This window comes from Coregonus clupeaformis, chromosome 14, assembly GCF_020615455.1.
Source record: "Coregonus clupeaformis isolate EN_2021a chromosome 14, ASM2061545v1, whole genome shotgun sequence".
NCBI classification, from domain to species: Eukaryota; Metazoa; Chordata; class Actinopteri; order Salmoniformes; family Salmonidae; genus Coregonus; species Coregonus clupeaformis.
This window is the reverse complement of record NC_059205.1, coordinates 47,186,410-47,202,378: the sequence shown is the minus strand read 5'-3', so window position 1 is coordinate 47,202,378 and position 15,969 is coordinate 47,186,410. Positions and strand designations below refer to the sequence as shown.

Below are 15,969 nucleotides of genomic sequence, written 5' to 3'. Positions count from 1 at the left end.
TAGGCGGGGTGACTGCTTTGTTATTGTTTCAACTGCGGATTCTAATCTGAATGTGCATTGTAATCCCAGAGATATAAATCATGGTCATTACACCTATCAGAACCCAGTGACACACAATACACTGTAAGACCCTATAAGCCTTTAAAACCTATGACTAAAAGCATGCAGCCAATCTGAGGAATCTCCATGAGGTAGTCATGTTCTTGCATGGTGTACAACAGGCCTACATTATGTAATGTTCGCAGATTGAAGCTTTTGAATGGATGTGGTCCATACTGATATTCATTTGAATGACAATGGCGGTGTTGCAAATCACATACATTGAGAAAGTGCACATCACATAGGCTGCGTTTACACAGGGAGCCCAATTCTGATATTTTGCCCAATTAATATCTGATTGGTCAGAAGACCAATTACTGGCAAAAATATCAGAATTGGGCTGCCTGTGTAAACGCAGACAATATTGACAAAAAATCTCATCTACACCCCCTCAACAGCTGTTAATATAGCTCATCTGTTGCTCTCTCCATGTTTCTCTCTTACACACACACACAGATAATCTTATCTGAGCAGGTCTAATTCCTGAGCCTATTATACACGTCACCATATTACTTGTTAGGAGAGATGTCACTATGATGATATCTCTAATTAATCCCGCACAGCCTTCCCCAGCTGTCCTCAGAAGAAACCCATAGCAGTGACAACCAGCCTGGTCAGGACTCTAAGGAGACTCAGGAAGGAAGTGCAGCTAACCACACAGGTGAGCATGACGGCCTGCTATCATACTGATTAATATTGATTCTACTTGACATAGAGCAGTGAAAGATGTGGTCTAATTCTCCACTGGGATTGAAGAAGAGAAATAAGTAATGAAAGATGTGATCAAATCTAAAGTGATTGTCCATAATGTTAGAAATTACATGTGGAAAATGTTTGGCATTCTCTATGCTGTTTCTGCAGAGTGAGTGAGATTTTAACATTTTAAAGCTAGAATCATTAGTCGCTACATCCATGTTTGGACTTATAAATTAATTATATATTGTATACCCATTGAGTCTTGAAGAATATAACTTATAAATAAATGCCTTATGAGCTTAGTTCAACTGTCGTACCCCATCACAACCCAACATACAAGCCAGTTTTACTCCATTGTTTGTAAACAATGTGATCGTAAACAAACCCTATATAGCCTCAAGACATGGTTCAAAATAAAATGTTGATATCATGGATGGTCAGTCCTTGCACCCATAGCTCTTTCTATTAAATTGAGAGTGGTTCAATTTGTCCAGCAACATCCCTCACATTTTTACCAAAACAGTGGTGGGGTGCATCTTTGTTATTGTTTGAGTTGCAGATTTCCCCTTTATAGGCTTATATGGTCTTACAGTGTATTGTGCATCACTGGGTTCTGATAGGTGTACTAAGGACCATGTTTCATATCTCTGGGATTAGAATGCACATTTTTGGGGGACAAATGAGGGACAGTGCCTAGAACACTGGAACGTCACCTTGGACACAATGTACACATTTAGTAAGAATGTAGTAAGTGGTGTTATCATCAAAGATAAGGTTTTATTTTCAGCTCTGTAGAAAATATAAGTTCATACTGTATTATGGTGGCCCTACGGGGCAAAGTAGTTTTTCAAATTTAGCGACAGAGATCAAATGAGAAAGGTTTCAGGTTAAAACAGAGATGTTGTATTGTAGTTGCTGTAACATTGGAGAGAGAGAAGGAGATATTTTGGGGGGAGGGTGTGTATATCACAAGGATTGGCATGGTCCGGATGAGGAAGGCTTAGGTTTGACGCATTGTTTTGAGCAGGCCTAGGAACGCTGTCATTACTCATGACACAGACTCAGCAGCAGCATGTCTAAACAAGCTGCTGTTGTATGGCCTCTTTAGATGCTCCACCTGAAGAGTTGCATTGGCTCCCCGATCTAATGCCTAAACTGTGGCTTAGTGGTTTAGGGGGTCTGTACAGGTCATACATACAATACGTGCCACATTGTTATCTTTATATCCCAGCTGCGTCTTACACACGTAGACCCACGCAGACCCATGAATTAACTCCGTTTTAGAAAACCCTGAGTATTAGAAATAATCTTAATCTGATAATACTGCATCAGCCTGGCTCCCTCTGAATGTCTCTGACAGTCTCAACATGCTGCATACAGCACACAAGCCAGGCACACCTATGAACCAATGTGATGCTACAATGCTGCCAAGGCGACAGCTTTGTAACAAGCCAGTCTCTTTGAGAAAATGGTGATAAGAAAACGGTTTTCATTGATAAACTTTATTTTGTCTCTTCAATCAGAAAGTTCAGTATGTCAAGCCCAGATGAAGATGAGGTGCCAGCAATCCAAACAGGTGACAGACAAATCATGAACCAACATCAACCCTTCTAGTGACCTGACTCTTCATAGGTCTACACCGTTTACAATCCAAACCCCACATGAAATGAGAGTGAATTCTGTATAAACCCTCTTTCTGATGCAGACTTTTTTTCTCTGTAAAACTCAGCTCTTCTTTTCACCTATTGATGGACCCCTCTCAACCCATAGAATGACATATAGAACCCTACGTCTCAACTACTCTGTGGTTTATCTACAAGGCCCCAAGGGTGTGATCAATGACTGGAGAAAGTTCAAGTGTGAGGACCAGGACACCCCTCCCAGCAAGAAGGAGCTTCTCAGACAGATGTCCAACCCCCAGAGCGATGACATTTGCGACAGACTCAACCGCAAGGTCAGTCAGTGTTCAACCACAGGCACAAGGTCAGTCAGTGATCAACCACAAGCACAAGGTCAGTCAGTGTTCAACCACAAGCACAAGGTCAGTCAGTGTTCAACCACACGGTCAGACAGTAAGTGACTCGACCACAGAGGGAGACACAAGTGTTACAAGCTCCTGTGAGAATCAAAACGTGTTTACTTGACCTATTTTAATCCATTGAAATAAAATGACTAGACCCTCCATTCAAGTCAATTGTATTTCTATGTTTCAGACCCCTATACCTACTAGACATGAGCCTTGACTCAGCTCCCATCACCCCATTTGTCTCCATACAGATGAGTGTCCAGGAGTATGAAATGATCGCAGAGGAGGACGAGAAGTGCCTGCGCAAGTACCGCAAGCAGTGCATGAAGGAGATGCACGAGCGCCTCAGCTTTGGGCCTAAGTTCGACAGCGTGGTGGAGTTGGACAGCGCTGAGGCCTTCCTGGAGGTCATTGAGAAGGAGCACCAGCTCACCCTGGTGATCGTCCACATCTACGAGGACGGGGTCAAAGGTTGCGAGGCGCTCAACTCCTGCTTGGACTGCCTGGCCACCGAGTACCCCAGCATCAAGTTCTGCCGCATCCAGGCGGCTGCAACGGGCGCCGGCGAGCGCTTCTCAGACGACGTGCTGCCCACCATTCTGGTGTACAAGGCAGGCGAGCTGCTAGGGAACTTCCTGTCCATGACACAGCACCTCAGCGAGGAGTTCTTCGCCACCGATATCGAGGGGTTCCTCAGCGAGTACGGCCTGCTGCCCGAGAAGGAGTTTGCGGCCTGTCCTGATGAGGAGGAGGCAGGTGTGGAGGTGGAGTAAGGGGCTTAGTAGGGGGTCAGTGACAGTCAGTGCACATTTCTGGAACTATTAGCCTACTAGGCTACTGTAAATGCTATATTTTTAACAGTATCCACTATCCAGTCAAGGACGTTTCAGTTTATCACAGGCAGTGTCCATTAACATCGGCAAAGCTACAGATTTCAGACATCAACTCAATATGTGTGTAACACTATAAAATGCTTTCCTTCTCTTTTTGTGTTGTCCATTGTATTGGTGTGTGATTGATAAGTGGATGATATTGCAATCTTTGTAAAAGGTTGTATTGGCGTCACAGTATATGATCCTGCAGTTGGAGCAATGAACCCCCTTTTTAGGGCTTGGGCTTGTTTATCATTATTGACCCAATGTCATTGCATTTTGTGCTATATTTTCATAATGTTTGAAATCAAAAGGGTTAAAGTATTAACCCCCAGTCAGTCATTAAAAGCAGTATTTCCCCATGAAGGTGTTGGTCGGTTTCTCTGTCTAATTGTTATAACACTATTAACAAGCCTATAAGGAAATGAATGGGTTTTTTGGATAAATGCCGAAAATAAGGTCTGTGGTAAACACAGGCTTGGGAGATCTTATACGGTTTGTTCTATGAGATAATCTTCATCAGCTAATGTACCTGAAGCATTTATATCATCAAAACAAGCACATAAAGCACATAAAAGGCTTCATAATTCTTAAAGGTCTTGTTAACTGACTGATATTATCTCACAGAACAAACCCTTTTAAATACTGTATTCTAAGCCTGTGTTAACCTCCAACCTTATTTTCGACATTTATCCCAAAACCCCATTCTTTCCCCATTCATTTCCCCCATAGGAATGGCTGAACGAACCAGAGGTAACTCATTTCTGGTTTTTAGGACTACAAGCTGGCGAGCTCTATACCAAGCATAACCATACAAGACCATACTGTAGGCCTAGGTCATTGCAAAACTCCTGTTTTGAATACCAATGCTCTGAGCACTTCTGATGCATTTCTGTTGTTCATTGTGTGAGGAGTGGTCCAATACACATGGTTGGCATGAGGCGTGGGTGGCATGAGGTAACATGTCAGGACAGAGTGGAAAGTTTGTTGTTGGCACACATAAGAATATCTTATGATGGATGAATGAACTGAAAATAACAATTAACAGGTCCATTTTCCCCATTATAATTAATAATATGGAGGGAATTTTAAATATATGCCTCAACATGTTAATTGGACATACACTTACTGTAAGACATTACACCATATGCTATACACGTTTCTCTGGGTATTTTTTATATTTATTTCTCTCTCTCTTATTCTGCTTTACAATTCATATGAAAATAATTATGCTGAATTATCAATAGCAAACATACAGCTAGCATATGCTTGTATAATAATCATGTAAACTCAATTTCATGAAGATCTAATTAATCAAGCGATTTAGTCACTCCACATAGCACCAGCTGTTGTTGTTGTTGTGTGTGTGTGTGTGTGTGTGTGTCCTGTGTGTGTCCACCATTTGTCACTCAGGTAGAGCAGCGAGGTGCCTGTGGCAACACCTACACAACACAATGGTATCCGGCTGAGTCAAGAGACAGCTCTGCTACATACCTGATGATGCTGGTTAATAGGTTGGGTTAGGTGTTAGGAATGTCACAAGAGGTGATTAGTGGTTCACATAAACACAATACCATTACCCTAATCTTTTAGTTATTGATACTTCCTGTACATGCCTTTAAATACACATGCTTCAGTCTTTCTCAATAGCTATTGATATATTGTTAACTCATAAATCATGATAGCCAGGGATTTTTCCTGGTCATTCTACCTCCTGAATTCTGAGGAAATGGTTGTTTGAAGAGAGTATTTAAAAGGAAATACCAGCGTAGTATACTATATATACAAAAGTATGTTGACACCCCTTCAAATTAATGGATTCGGCTATTTTAGCCACACCCGTTGCTGACAGCTGTATAAAATAGAGCACACAGCCACGCAATCTCCATAGACAATCATTAGCAGTAGAATGGCCTTACTGAAGAGCTCAATGACTTTCAACATGGCACTGTCATAGGATGCCACCTTTCCAACAAGTCACTTCCTCAACTTTCTGCCATGCTAGAGCTGCCCTGGTCAGGAGGAGCAACAACAGCTCAGCCGCGAAGTGGTAGGCCACACAAGTTCAAAGAACGGGACCGGCGAGTGCTGAAGCGCGTAGCGCGTAAAAATGGTCTGTCCTCGGTTGCAACACTCACTACCGAGTTCCAAACTGCCTCTGGAAGCAACGTCAGCACAAGAACTGTTCGTCAGGAGCGTCACGCTTCACCATCTGGCAGTCCGACGGACAAATCTAGGTTTGGCGGATGCCAGGAGAACGCTACCTACCCCAATGCATAGTGCCAACTGTAAAGTTTGGTGGAGGAGGAATATTGGTCTGGAGCTGCTTTTCATGGTTCGGGCTAGGTCCCTTAGTTCCAGTGAAGGGAAATCTTAATATTACAGCATAGACGATTCTGTGCTTCCAACTTTGTGGCAACAGTTTGGGGAAGGCCCTTTCCTGTTTCAGTGTGACAATGCCCCCGTACAGAAACGGTTTGTCGAGATCGGTGTGGAAGAACTTGAATGGCCTGCACAGAGCCCTGACCTCAACCCCATCGATACCTCTGGGATGAATTGGAATGCCGACTGCGAGCAAGGCCTAATTTCCCAACATCAGTGCCCAACCTCACTAATGCTCTTGTGGCTGAATGGAAGCAAGTCTCCGCATCAATGTTCCAACATCTAGTGGAAAGCTTTCCCAGAAGAGTGGAGGCTGTTATAGCAGCAAAGGGGGGACTTTGGAATGAGGTGTACGACGAGCAGGTGTCCACATACTTCTGGTCATGTAGTGTACATTTTGTGGCTTTTGGGGGCTTCAATGGGATCTTCAGAGGATGTCTTAGGAGGTGCCTCAACAGTAGATTTAGCCTTCAGGTTCTTCTGAACAACCATGTACTCTAGGTCAATCGTAGGAGCTTCAAAATCAGATACATTTTCAACAAACAATGTCACCCTTACAATCAATAGAAGACAAGTAGATGTATGGAAAGTATAGAAAATGTATATTCAAAACTCTACAATGATTTAGGAAGCTAAAACAACTCATATTATATCACTTCTTAACCAACATACCAAGAAAACAATTAGTTTAAAGAATTTCAATTATGAGTAATGACCATCATAAAATGTATTTCCTCACATGCCTGACTAAATAGAAAGACAGTTGACAAATATGTTTCCATGTTGTCATGCAGGCGAGGAAAGATACATACTTTCAGTGTGATTGTTTGATCTTTCATAAACTATTCACAGGCATGTAGCCTCAGGTTACTGATTGTGACTGTTTCCCTATGGAAATCCTGTTTCATTCCTCATAGGGAGTAACACACTTCCACAATCGGCTTTATTGACTCAAACCCGGTCATTGGAAGATTACAGTTGATACTGTAGTAGTCTACATTGTCTATACCAAAACAGGGAATACCCACTTTCTGGATCGTGTTTAATATGGTACATTTGTGTTTTGCTATGGAAAAGGAAAATGAGCATTTCTTAATGGGCAAGTTCAGATAGTACCTCCCTGTTTCACTCAGTTTCTAAGCATCATTTTATCAATCAGCTAGCGTAATTTTAGTCATTCTTTGAGTTACTTCTAATCCAAATTAAACTAACAGTCATGGCGTACGGCTACGTTGACCCCTGACCCCTGGTTGTCATGGTAACCCACCTAGAAGTGCCTCCTGGGATGTGTCTATGCTGTCCTCGGGCGTGACCAGCATCTCTTTGTGATGGTCGCTCACATCGGACACGCACTCGTCACAGAACATGTAGTCACACACAAAAACCCATGCCAGGCTAGAAGGCAAAAACTCTGCGAGGGAGCACCAGCTGTAAACCAACTGACCCTGCCGAAGAGAGGAGAGCAGAAAATCATTATGTAAACTCTGCTACTGATTAAAATAGCTGCAGATTTGATAGGAATAAGTATGAGTCATTGTTCAGTATTTGATTTGTTATTGTTTGGGGGAATATATATCAATACTGTAATGCAGGAGAACAGGTAAATGATTGGACAGTGAGTATAGCGACAACCAGTGAATGGTCAACATTGCCACCTTGTGATTGATCTGCATAGCCTGCTAAGTACAGTGACAGTACTGCAGTTCAGTTCTGTAAAGGAATATGAACCATATTTATCTAAAGTCCAATGCTAAAGTACAGAACTAATAATGTACCTTTGTCCTCTTTCTCTATTAAAATATATTCCAGGAACATCTCCACTCTGCTGGACACTGTGTTGATATCAGTGGTATAAAGTACTTAAGTAAAAATACTTTAAAGTACTACTTAAGTTGTTTATGGGGTATCTGTACTTTACTTTACTATTTATATTTTTGACAACTTAATAATAATGTACTTTTTACTCCATACATTTTCCCTGACACCCAAAAGTACTCGTTACATTTTGAATGCTTAGCAGAACAGGAAAATGGTCCAATTCACACACATCCCTGGTCATCTCTACTGCCTCTTATCTGGGGAACTCACTAAACACAAATGCAATGTTTGTAATTGATGTCTGACTGTAGGAGTGTGCCCCTGGCTAAATAAAAGAAAAAATACAATTGTATCGTCTGGTTTGCTTAATATAAGGAATTTGAAATGATTTATACTTTTACTTTTGCTACTTAAGTATATTTTAGCAATTACATTTACTTTTGATACTTAAGTATATTTAAAACCAAATACTTTTAGACTTTTACTCAAGTCGTATTTTACTTGGTGACTTTCACTTTTACTTGAGTCATTTTCTATTAAGGTATATTTACTTTTACTCAAGTATGACAATTGGGTACTTTTTCCACCACTGCTTGATATCTCTCTTGATGACCTATTGCAAAGGCGGCAGGTAGCCTAGCGGTTAGAGCGTTGGGCCAGTAACTGAAAGGTCGCTAGTTAAAATCACCAAACTAACAAGGTGAAGAATCTGCCGATGTGCCCTTGAGCAAGGCACTAACCCCTAATTGCTCCAGGCTCGCCGTTGATAATTGCTGACCCTGGCCATGACCCCACTCTCCGAGGGTGTCTCAGGGGGAGTTGGGATTTGCTAAAAACACATTTTGAAATAGCACAAATATAAGCACCCACCTAATTATTATTATTATCAGGCATGAGAAAAATATGAAAGATATATATATTTTTAAATGTATTTCCAATTAACCTTTAGTTGCTAAGAGATGGATGGTGTGCAAGTTCTGGTTTATAGCAAGTTGCCAATGTACTGTATGTATGTGAGTACTGTGTGTGTGTTGTGCAGTACTGTACCTCTGTAGCGTGCTTGGCTCTGGGTTTGTTGCTGTAGAGGTACAGTGGGGAAAAAAAGTATTTATTCAGCCACCAATTGTGCAAGTTCTCCCACTTAAAAAGATGAGAGAGGCCTGTAATTTTCATCATAGGTACACGTCAACTATGACAGACAAATTGAGGAAAAAAAATCCAGAAAATCACATTGTAGGATTTTTAATGAAATTATTTGCAAATTATGGTGGAAAATAAGTATTTGGTCACCTACAAACAAGCAATATTTCTGGCTCTCACAGACCTGTAACTTCTTCTTTAAGAGGTTCCTCTGTCCTCCACTCGTTACCTGTATTAATGGCACCTGTTTGAACTTGTTATCAGTATAAAAGACACCTGTCCACAACCTCAAACAGTCACACTCCAAACTCCACTATGGCCAAGACCAAAGAGCTGTCAAAGGACACCAGAAACAAAATTGTAGACCTGCACCAGGCTGGGGAAGACTGAATCTGCAATAGGTAAGCAGCTTGGTTTGAAGAAATCAACTGTGGGAGCAATTATTAGGAAATGGAAGACATACAAGACCACTGATAATCTCCCTCGATCTGGGGCTCCACGCAAGATCTCACCCCGGTGGGTCAAAATGATCACAAGAACGGTGAGCAAAAATCCCAGAACCACACGGGGGGACCTAGTGAATGACCTGCAGAGAGCTGGGACCAAAGTAACAAAGCCTACCATCAATAACACACTACGCCGCCAGGGACTCAAATCCTGCAGTGCCAGACGTGTCCCCCTGCTTAAGCCAGTACATGTCCAGGCCCGTCTGAAGTTTGCTAGAGTGCATTTGGATGATCCAGAAGAGGATTGGGAGAATGTCATATGGTCAGATGAAACCAAAATATAACTTTTTGGTAAAAACTCAACTCGTCGTGTTTGGAGGACAAAGAATGCTGAGTTGCATCCAAAGAACACCATACCTACTGTGAAGCATGGGGGTGGAAACTGTAACGATCCCGGCAGTCTGAGTCGGGTCCTGTCTGGTGACTAGTGTTTCCTGTTCGTAGTCTCCAGTTTCCCGAGGGTTCGGGAACGCTCCGGGGAGCTCTCTTGTTTTCCGCACCTGCATCCCGTCAGCAATCTGCACACCTGGCCCTCATCATCACCCTTTTAGGCTCTGGCCAAACATCCAGTTCCTGCCGGATCGTTAGCCATGAACAGTAGGTGTTCTGTGTATCAGTTCAGAGTGTTCTAGCGTGAGTTTTGTTATTTTGTACTTTGTTGAGTTTTTGTGTTCTTACCTCCGTTTTTGTTCCACCTGCAGTCACACGTCCGGAACCTTCACCCCACCTCTGCCTGATGGTCGGCGGCTGCCGAGCCATCACTGGACCCAGTACTGCACCCCCAACTACTCAACCACGCCGCCCGCTCTGTCCCTGGATTATTCTGCACCTTTTGTCGTATCTAATAAACCCTCACCTTCGTTCAACTCTCCTTGTCCTGGTCTGCTTTTGGGTTCTGGCTGAGGGAACTGTGACAGAACGATCCGGCCAAATATGAACCCAGCGGACCTGGACTCTGTTCGCCATGCCATTACCCAGCAGGAGAAGATGTTGGGCCATCATAGCATGGTACTACAGGAGATCGCGTTGTCAGTTCGGAACCTTTCTACCGGCCTGACGGAGGTCCAGAACCAACGCCAGTGTCCGGTGGAGGACTCACTACCGGTTTCACCCATCTCGCCTGCCGCTTCTGAAGTTGTGTCCTCCGTGAGCCCAAGGTTCCGACGCCGGATAAATATGAGGGGGAGCTGGGAAGATGCCGTTCCTTCCTTATGCAGTGTGGATTAGTGTTCGATCTACAGCCCTACTCTTATGCCACTGACAAGGCTAGGATAGCCTTTGATTGAGTTGCTGCGTGGTCGAGCGCTGGAGTGGGCTTCAGCCGTTTGGGAACGACAGGATCCCTGCATGGCTTCATACCAGGGGTTCACGGCCGAGATGAGGAAGCTCTTCGACCATTCCGTCCGAGGGAGGGGCGCAGCTAGGCGTCTGTTTTCTCTTCACCAAGGAACTCGCAGCGTGGCCGACTTCGTGATCGAGTTCAAGACGTTGGCTGTGGAGAGTGGGTGGAACGAGGAGTCTTTGCAAGCGGCCTTTTACCAGGGCCTGTCGGAGCAGCTCAAGGATGAGTTGATCTCCTATCCGGAGCCTAGGGACCTGGACAGCTTGGTAGCCTTGTCTATTCGGGTGGATAATCGAGTCCGAGAGCGAAGGAGGGAGAAGCAATGGGGTCCGTCCAATCGATCAGCTTCTCAGTTCCCAGTCGGGTCGGGTGGTGGACCAGAACACGTCGATCATTCTCCACCACTAAGGATTAGTGGAGAGGACCTCTCTCCCGATTCTGAACCCATGCAAGTGGGGCGGCACGGGTTAACCAAGGAGGAGCGTCAACATAGACGTAAGACCAACTGCTGCCTCTACTGTGGTCGCCGGGACATTACCTCTCCACTTGTTCCCGGCGGTCGTCAAACTGCCCGGCTCGCTAAAGTTGGGAGGACTTTTAGCGAGCCAGTTTCAACCTCTCAGTACCTCTGTCAGACCCCGCTTCCCGGCTACCCTTGTGAACAGGAATCAGAGCTTAGCGCTTAACGCTTTTATCGATTCAGGTGCCGATGGAAGCTTTCTTGATGCCGAGTTGGTGGAACAGCTGGGGCTTTCCAAGGAGCAATTGCCGGAAGCCATTGAAGCGACCACTCTGAACGGCAGTAGTCTGGCACGTATCACGCGATGAGGACTGAACCGGTTAAGATGCGGTTGTCGGGGAATCATTCTGAGATGATTTCATTTTTCATTCTGCCGTCTTCCCATGTTCCTCTGGTCCTTGGATACCCCTGGCTGAAGGAACACAATCCCACGTTCGATTGGGTGACGGGCAAGGTAACGAGTTGGAGCCTTGATTGTCATGCTAACTGTCTCAAGACTGCCTGCCCCCATTCGGTTCCCAGTCAGGTGATTGAGGCTAAACCCCCAGATTTGTCCCTGGTTCCCGGAGACATATCACGATTTGGGGGAAGTTTTCAGTAAGCAGAAGGCTCTGTCACTTCCTCCCCACCGACCATATGATTGTGCCATCAACCTGGTTCCTGGAGCTGTCTACCCCAAGGGAAGGTTATACAGTATCTCCCGACCTGAACGTGAGGCGTTGGAGACCTACATCAAGGAGTCCCTAGCTGCTGGTCTCGTTCGTCCCTCGTCATCACCCCCTGGGGGCAGGATTCTTCTTTGTGGGAAAGAAGGATGGCTCTCTTCGACCGTGTATTGATTATCGGGGGTTGAATGACATCACGGTCAAGAACAAGTATCCCCTGCCCTTGATGAGTTCTGCCTTCGACTCCTTACAGGGTGCTACGGTGTTCACCAAGCTAGACCTACGCAATGCGTATCACCTGGTCCGGATCAGAGAGGGGGGACGAGTGGTTGACGGGTTTCAATACACCGATGGGTCACTTGAGTATCAGGTGATGCCGTTTGGACTGACCAATGCTCCAGCCGGTATTCCAGAGTATGGTGAACGACGTCCTGAGAGATATGATCGGTCTCTTCGTGTTTGTTTACCTGGATGACATTCTGATCTTCTCGAAGGAACCTTCCGACCACGTCCAGCATGTCCGGCAGGTTCTGCAGCGATTGTTGGAGAATCGCCTGTTCGTGAAGGCCGAGAAGTGCGAGTTTCACGCCCACACTACATCCTTTCTCGGGTACATCATCTCCAGGGTGAGATTAGGATGGATCAGGAGAAGGTTAGAGCGGTTCTGGAATGGGTCCAGCCCGGTACGAGATTGCAACTCAGAGATTTTTGGGGTTTGCGATTTCTACCGCAGATTCATCCGGGATTACAGCCGTGTGGCCGCTCCATTAACTGCCTTGACTTCCAGTATCAGGACCTTCAAGTGGAATCCGGAGGCGGATCGAGCGTTTCTGGATTTGAAGAGGCGATTCACCAACGCACCGATTCTCTCTCAACCGGACACGCCCGTCAGTTCGTCGTTGAAGTGGACGCGTCTGATGTGGGAGTTGGCGCCATCCTGTCGCAGCGATGCTCCACGGACAGTAAACTCCATCCCTGCGCCTACTACTCTCGTCGCCTTTCGCCTGCAGAGAGGAATTACGATGTGGGTAACCGGGAGCTTCTCGCGGTGAGACTTGCCTTGGAGGAGTGGCGCCACTGGTTGGAGGGGGCGGAGCAACCGTTTATTGTCTGGACTGACCACAAGAATCTTGCTTACGTGCAATCGGCTAAAGCGTCTCAACTCCCGTCAGGCCAGGTGGGCGTTGTTTTTCGGACGATTCAAGTTTGCCCTGACGTTCCGACCTGGATCTAAGAACGGCAAGGCGGACGCCTTGTCCCGGATGTTCTCCAAGACGGAGGAGAGTGGGTCCAAGACCGAGACTATTCTCCCCGGAACTGCGTCGTGGGAGCAGTGATGTGGAAGATTGAGGAGGAGGTGCTGGCGGCCCTTCGGACTCAGCCCGGTCCCGGTAACGGTCCACCCGGTCGGTTGTTTGTGCCTGAGTCGGGTTCGTCCTGCTGTCCTCAAATGGTCCCACGCCAGCAAGATGGCTTGTCACCCCCGGGCGTGGCTCGGACTATGGCGTTTCTTCGCAGACGTTTTTGGTGGCCTGCCATGGCCGAGGATACTCGGGGTTTGTTGCTGCCTGTCCAGTGTGTGCGCAGAATAAGAGTACCAATCGGCCCAGCTCTGGACTACTTCACCCCCTTCCTATTCCCCGCGTCCATGGTCGCATCTGGCCCTGGACTTCGTCACGGGGTTGCCCGCTTCTGAGGGGAACACGGTCGTTCTGACTATCGTGGACAGATTCAGCAAGTTCGCCCACTTTGTGCCTATTGCCAAGCTTCCCTCTGCCTCGGAGACGTCCGAGATCCTGGTTAGGGAGGTGTTCAGGGTCCACGGTTTGCCCAGTGATATCGTTTCCGACCGTGGCCCTCAGTTTACCTCTGCGGTCTGGAAGTCCTTCTGTTTGGCCATTGGAGCTACAGTCAGTCTCACATCTGGTTTTCACCCCCAATCCAATGGTCAGGCGGAGAGAGCCAACCAGAAGATGGAATCCACGCTACGCTGTCTGGTCTCTTCCAACCCCACCTCCTGGGCCGCTCAGTTGCCTTGGGTTGAGTATGCCCACAATACTCTCCCCTACATCTGCCACTGGGATGTCTCCCTTCCAGTGCCTGTATGGCTACCAACCTCCCCTGTTCCCTTCTCAGGAGAAGGAGCTATCAGTGCCTTCTGTTCAGGCTCATATTCAGCCGTTGCCACCGGACCTGGCATCGGGCCAGAAAGGCACTCCTTAGAGGTTCGGATCGGTATCAGCTCCAGGCGAATCGTCGCCGGATCCCCGCTCCCACCTATACCATCGGAGACAGGGTTTGGTTGGCCACACGGGATCTTCCGTTACGGACTGAGTCTAGGAAGTTGTTACCGAAGTTCATTGGTCCGTTTGTGGTGGAGAAGGTGATCAATCCGGTGGCAGTTCGACTCAAACTACCGAGGACGCTCAGAGTCCATCCCACCTTTCATGTCTCCTGCCTCAAGCCTGTCTTCCTCAGTCCTCTGTTGCCTCCTCCGCCTCCTCCTCCTCCTCCTCGGATGATCGGAGGTGGTCCTGCCTACACGGTGCGTCGCATCATGGATTCCAGACGGGCGGGGCCGGGGTTTCCAGTATCTCGTGGACTGGGAGGGGTATGGTCCTGAAGAGAGGAGTTGGATTCCGCGGCGACAGGTCCTTGATGCTGACCTCATCAGGGATTTCTACCGCCTCCATCCTGGCGCTCCGGGAGGTCCGCCCGGTGGCGTTTGGTCGGAGGGGGGGTACTGTAACGATCCCGGCAGTCTGAGTCGGGTCCTGTCTGGTGACTAGTGTTTCCTGTTCGTAGTCTCCAGTTTCCCGAGGGTTCGGGAACGCTCCGGGGAGCTCTCTTGTTTTCCGCACCTGCATCCCGTCAGCAATCTGCACACCTGGCCCTCATCATCACCCTTTTTAGGCTCTGGCCAAACATCCAGTTCCTGCCGGATCGTTAGCCATGAACAGTAGGTGTTCTGTGTATCAGTTCAGAGTGTTCTAGCGTGAGTTTTGTTATTTTGTACTTTGTTGAGTTTTTGTGTTCTTACCTCCGTTTTTGTTCCACCTGCAGTCACACGTCCGGAACCTTCACCCCACCTCTGCCTGATGGTCGGCGGCTGCCGAGCCATCACTGGACCCAGTACTGCACCCCCAACTACTCAACCACGCCGCCCGCTCTGTCCCTGGATTATTCTGCACCTTTTGTCGTATCTAATAAACCCTCACCTTCGTTCAACTCTCCTTGTCCTGGTCTGCTTTTGGGTTCTGGCTGAGGGAACTGTGACAGAAACATCATGCTTTGGGGCTGTTTTTCTGCAAAGGGACCAGGACGACTGATCCGTGTAAAGGAAAGAATGAATGGGGCCATGTATCGTGAGATTTTGAGTGAAAACCTCCTTCCATCAGCAAGGGCATTGAAGATGAAACGTGGCTGGGTCTTTCAGCATGACAATGATCCCAAACACACCGCCCGGGCAACGAAGGAGTGGCTTCGTAAGAAGCATTTCAAGGTCCTGGAGTGGCCTAGCCAGTCTCCAGATCTCAACCCCATAGAAAATCTTTGGAGGGAGTTGAAAGTCCGTGTTGCCCAGCGACAGCCCCAAAACATCACTGCTCTAGAGGAGATCTGCATGGAGGAATGGGCCAAAATACCAGCAACAGTGTGTGAAAACCTTGTGAAGACTTACAGAAAACGTCTGACCTGTGTCATTGCCAACAAAGGGTATATAACAGAGTATTGAGAAACTTTTGTTATTGACCAAATACTTATTTTCCACCATAATTTGCAAATTGGATTTCCATGGTAATGTAGAATGTTCATTCAAATGATGCTAACTGATGTGGCTCATGCAATGGAATACATTTTTTGTAATGTCAGTTGAGTTGACTCAACAGATCACAGCACAGATTG

General features: G+C 46.5%; 1 protein-coding gene across 1 annotated transcript; it reads left to right on the top strand.

Moving 5' to 3' along the window:
- The first annotated feature begins 665 nt into the window (after nucleotides 1–665).
- On the top strand, nucleotides 666–4,047 carry LOC121580803 (phosducin-like). Its single transcript, XM_041895847.1, has 4 exons — nucleotides 666–760; nucleotides 2,319–2,371; nucleotides 2,616–2,749; nucleotides 3,073–4,047. The coding sequence occupies exons 2-4, from the start codon at nucleotides 2,329–2,331 to the stop codon at nucleotides 3,592–3,594; spliced, it is 699 nt and encodes a 232-aa protein (XP_041751781.1). The 5' UTR covers nucleotides 666–760; nucleotides 2,319–2,328; the 3' UTR covers nucleotides 3,595–4,047.
- Nucleotides 4,048–15,969: the final 11,922 nt, after the last annotated feature.

What these genes read in the sequence shown, in the direction of transcription:
- LOC121580803 (XM_041895847.1), top strand. Translation starts at nt 2,329, where the DNA reads ATGTCAAGCCCAGATGAAGATGAGGTGCCAGCAATCCAAACAG. An exon ending in GGTGCCAGCAATCCAAACAG is followed by an intron (nt 2,372 to 2,615) that starts GTGACAGACAAA and finishes TTTATCTACAAG; the next exon opens with GCCCCAAGGGTGTGATCAAT. An exon ending in GCGACAGACTCAACCGCAAG is followed by an intron (nt 2,750 to 3,072) that starts GTCAGTCAGTGT and finishes GTCTCCATACAG; the next exon opens with ATGAGTGTCCAGGAGTATGA.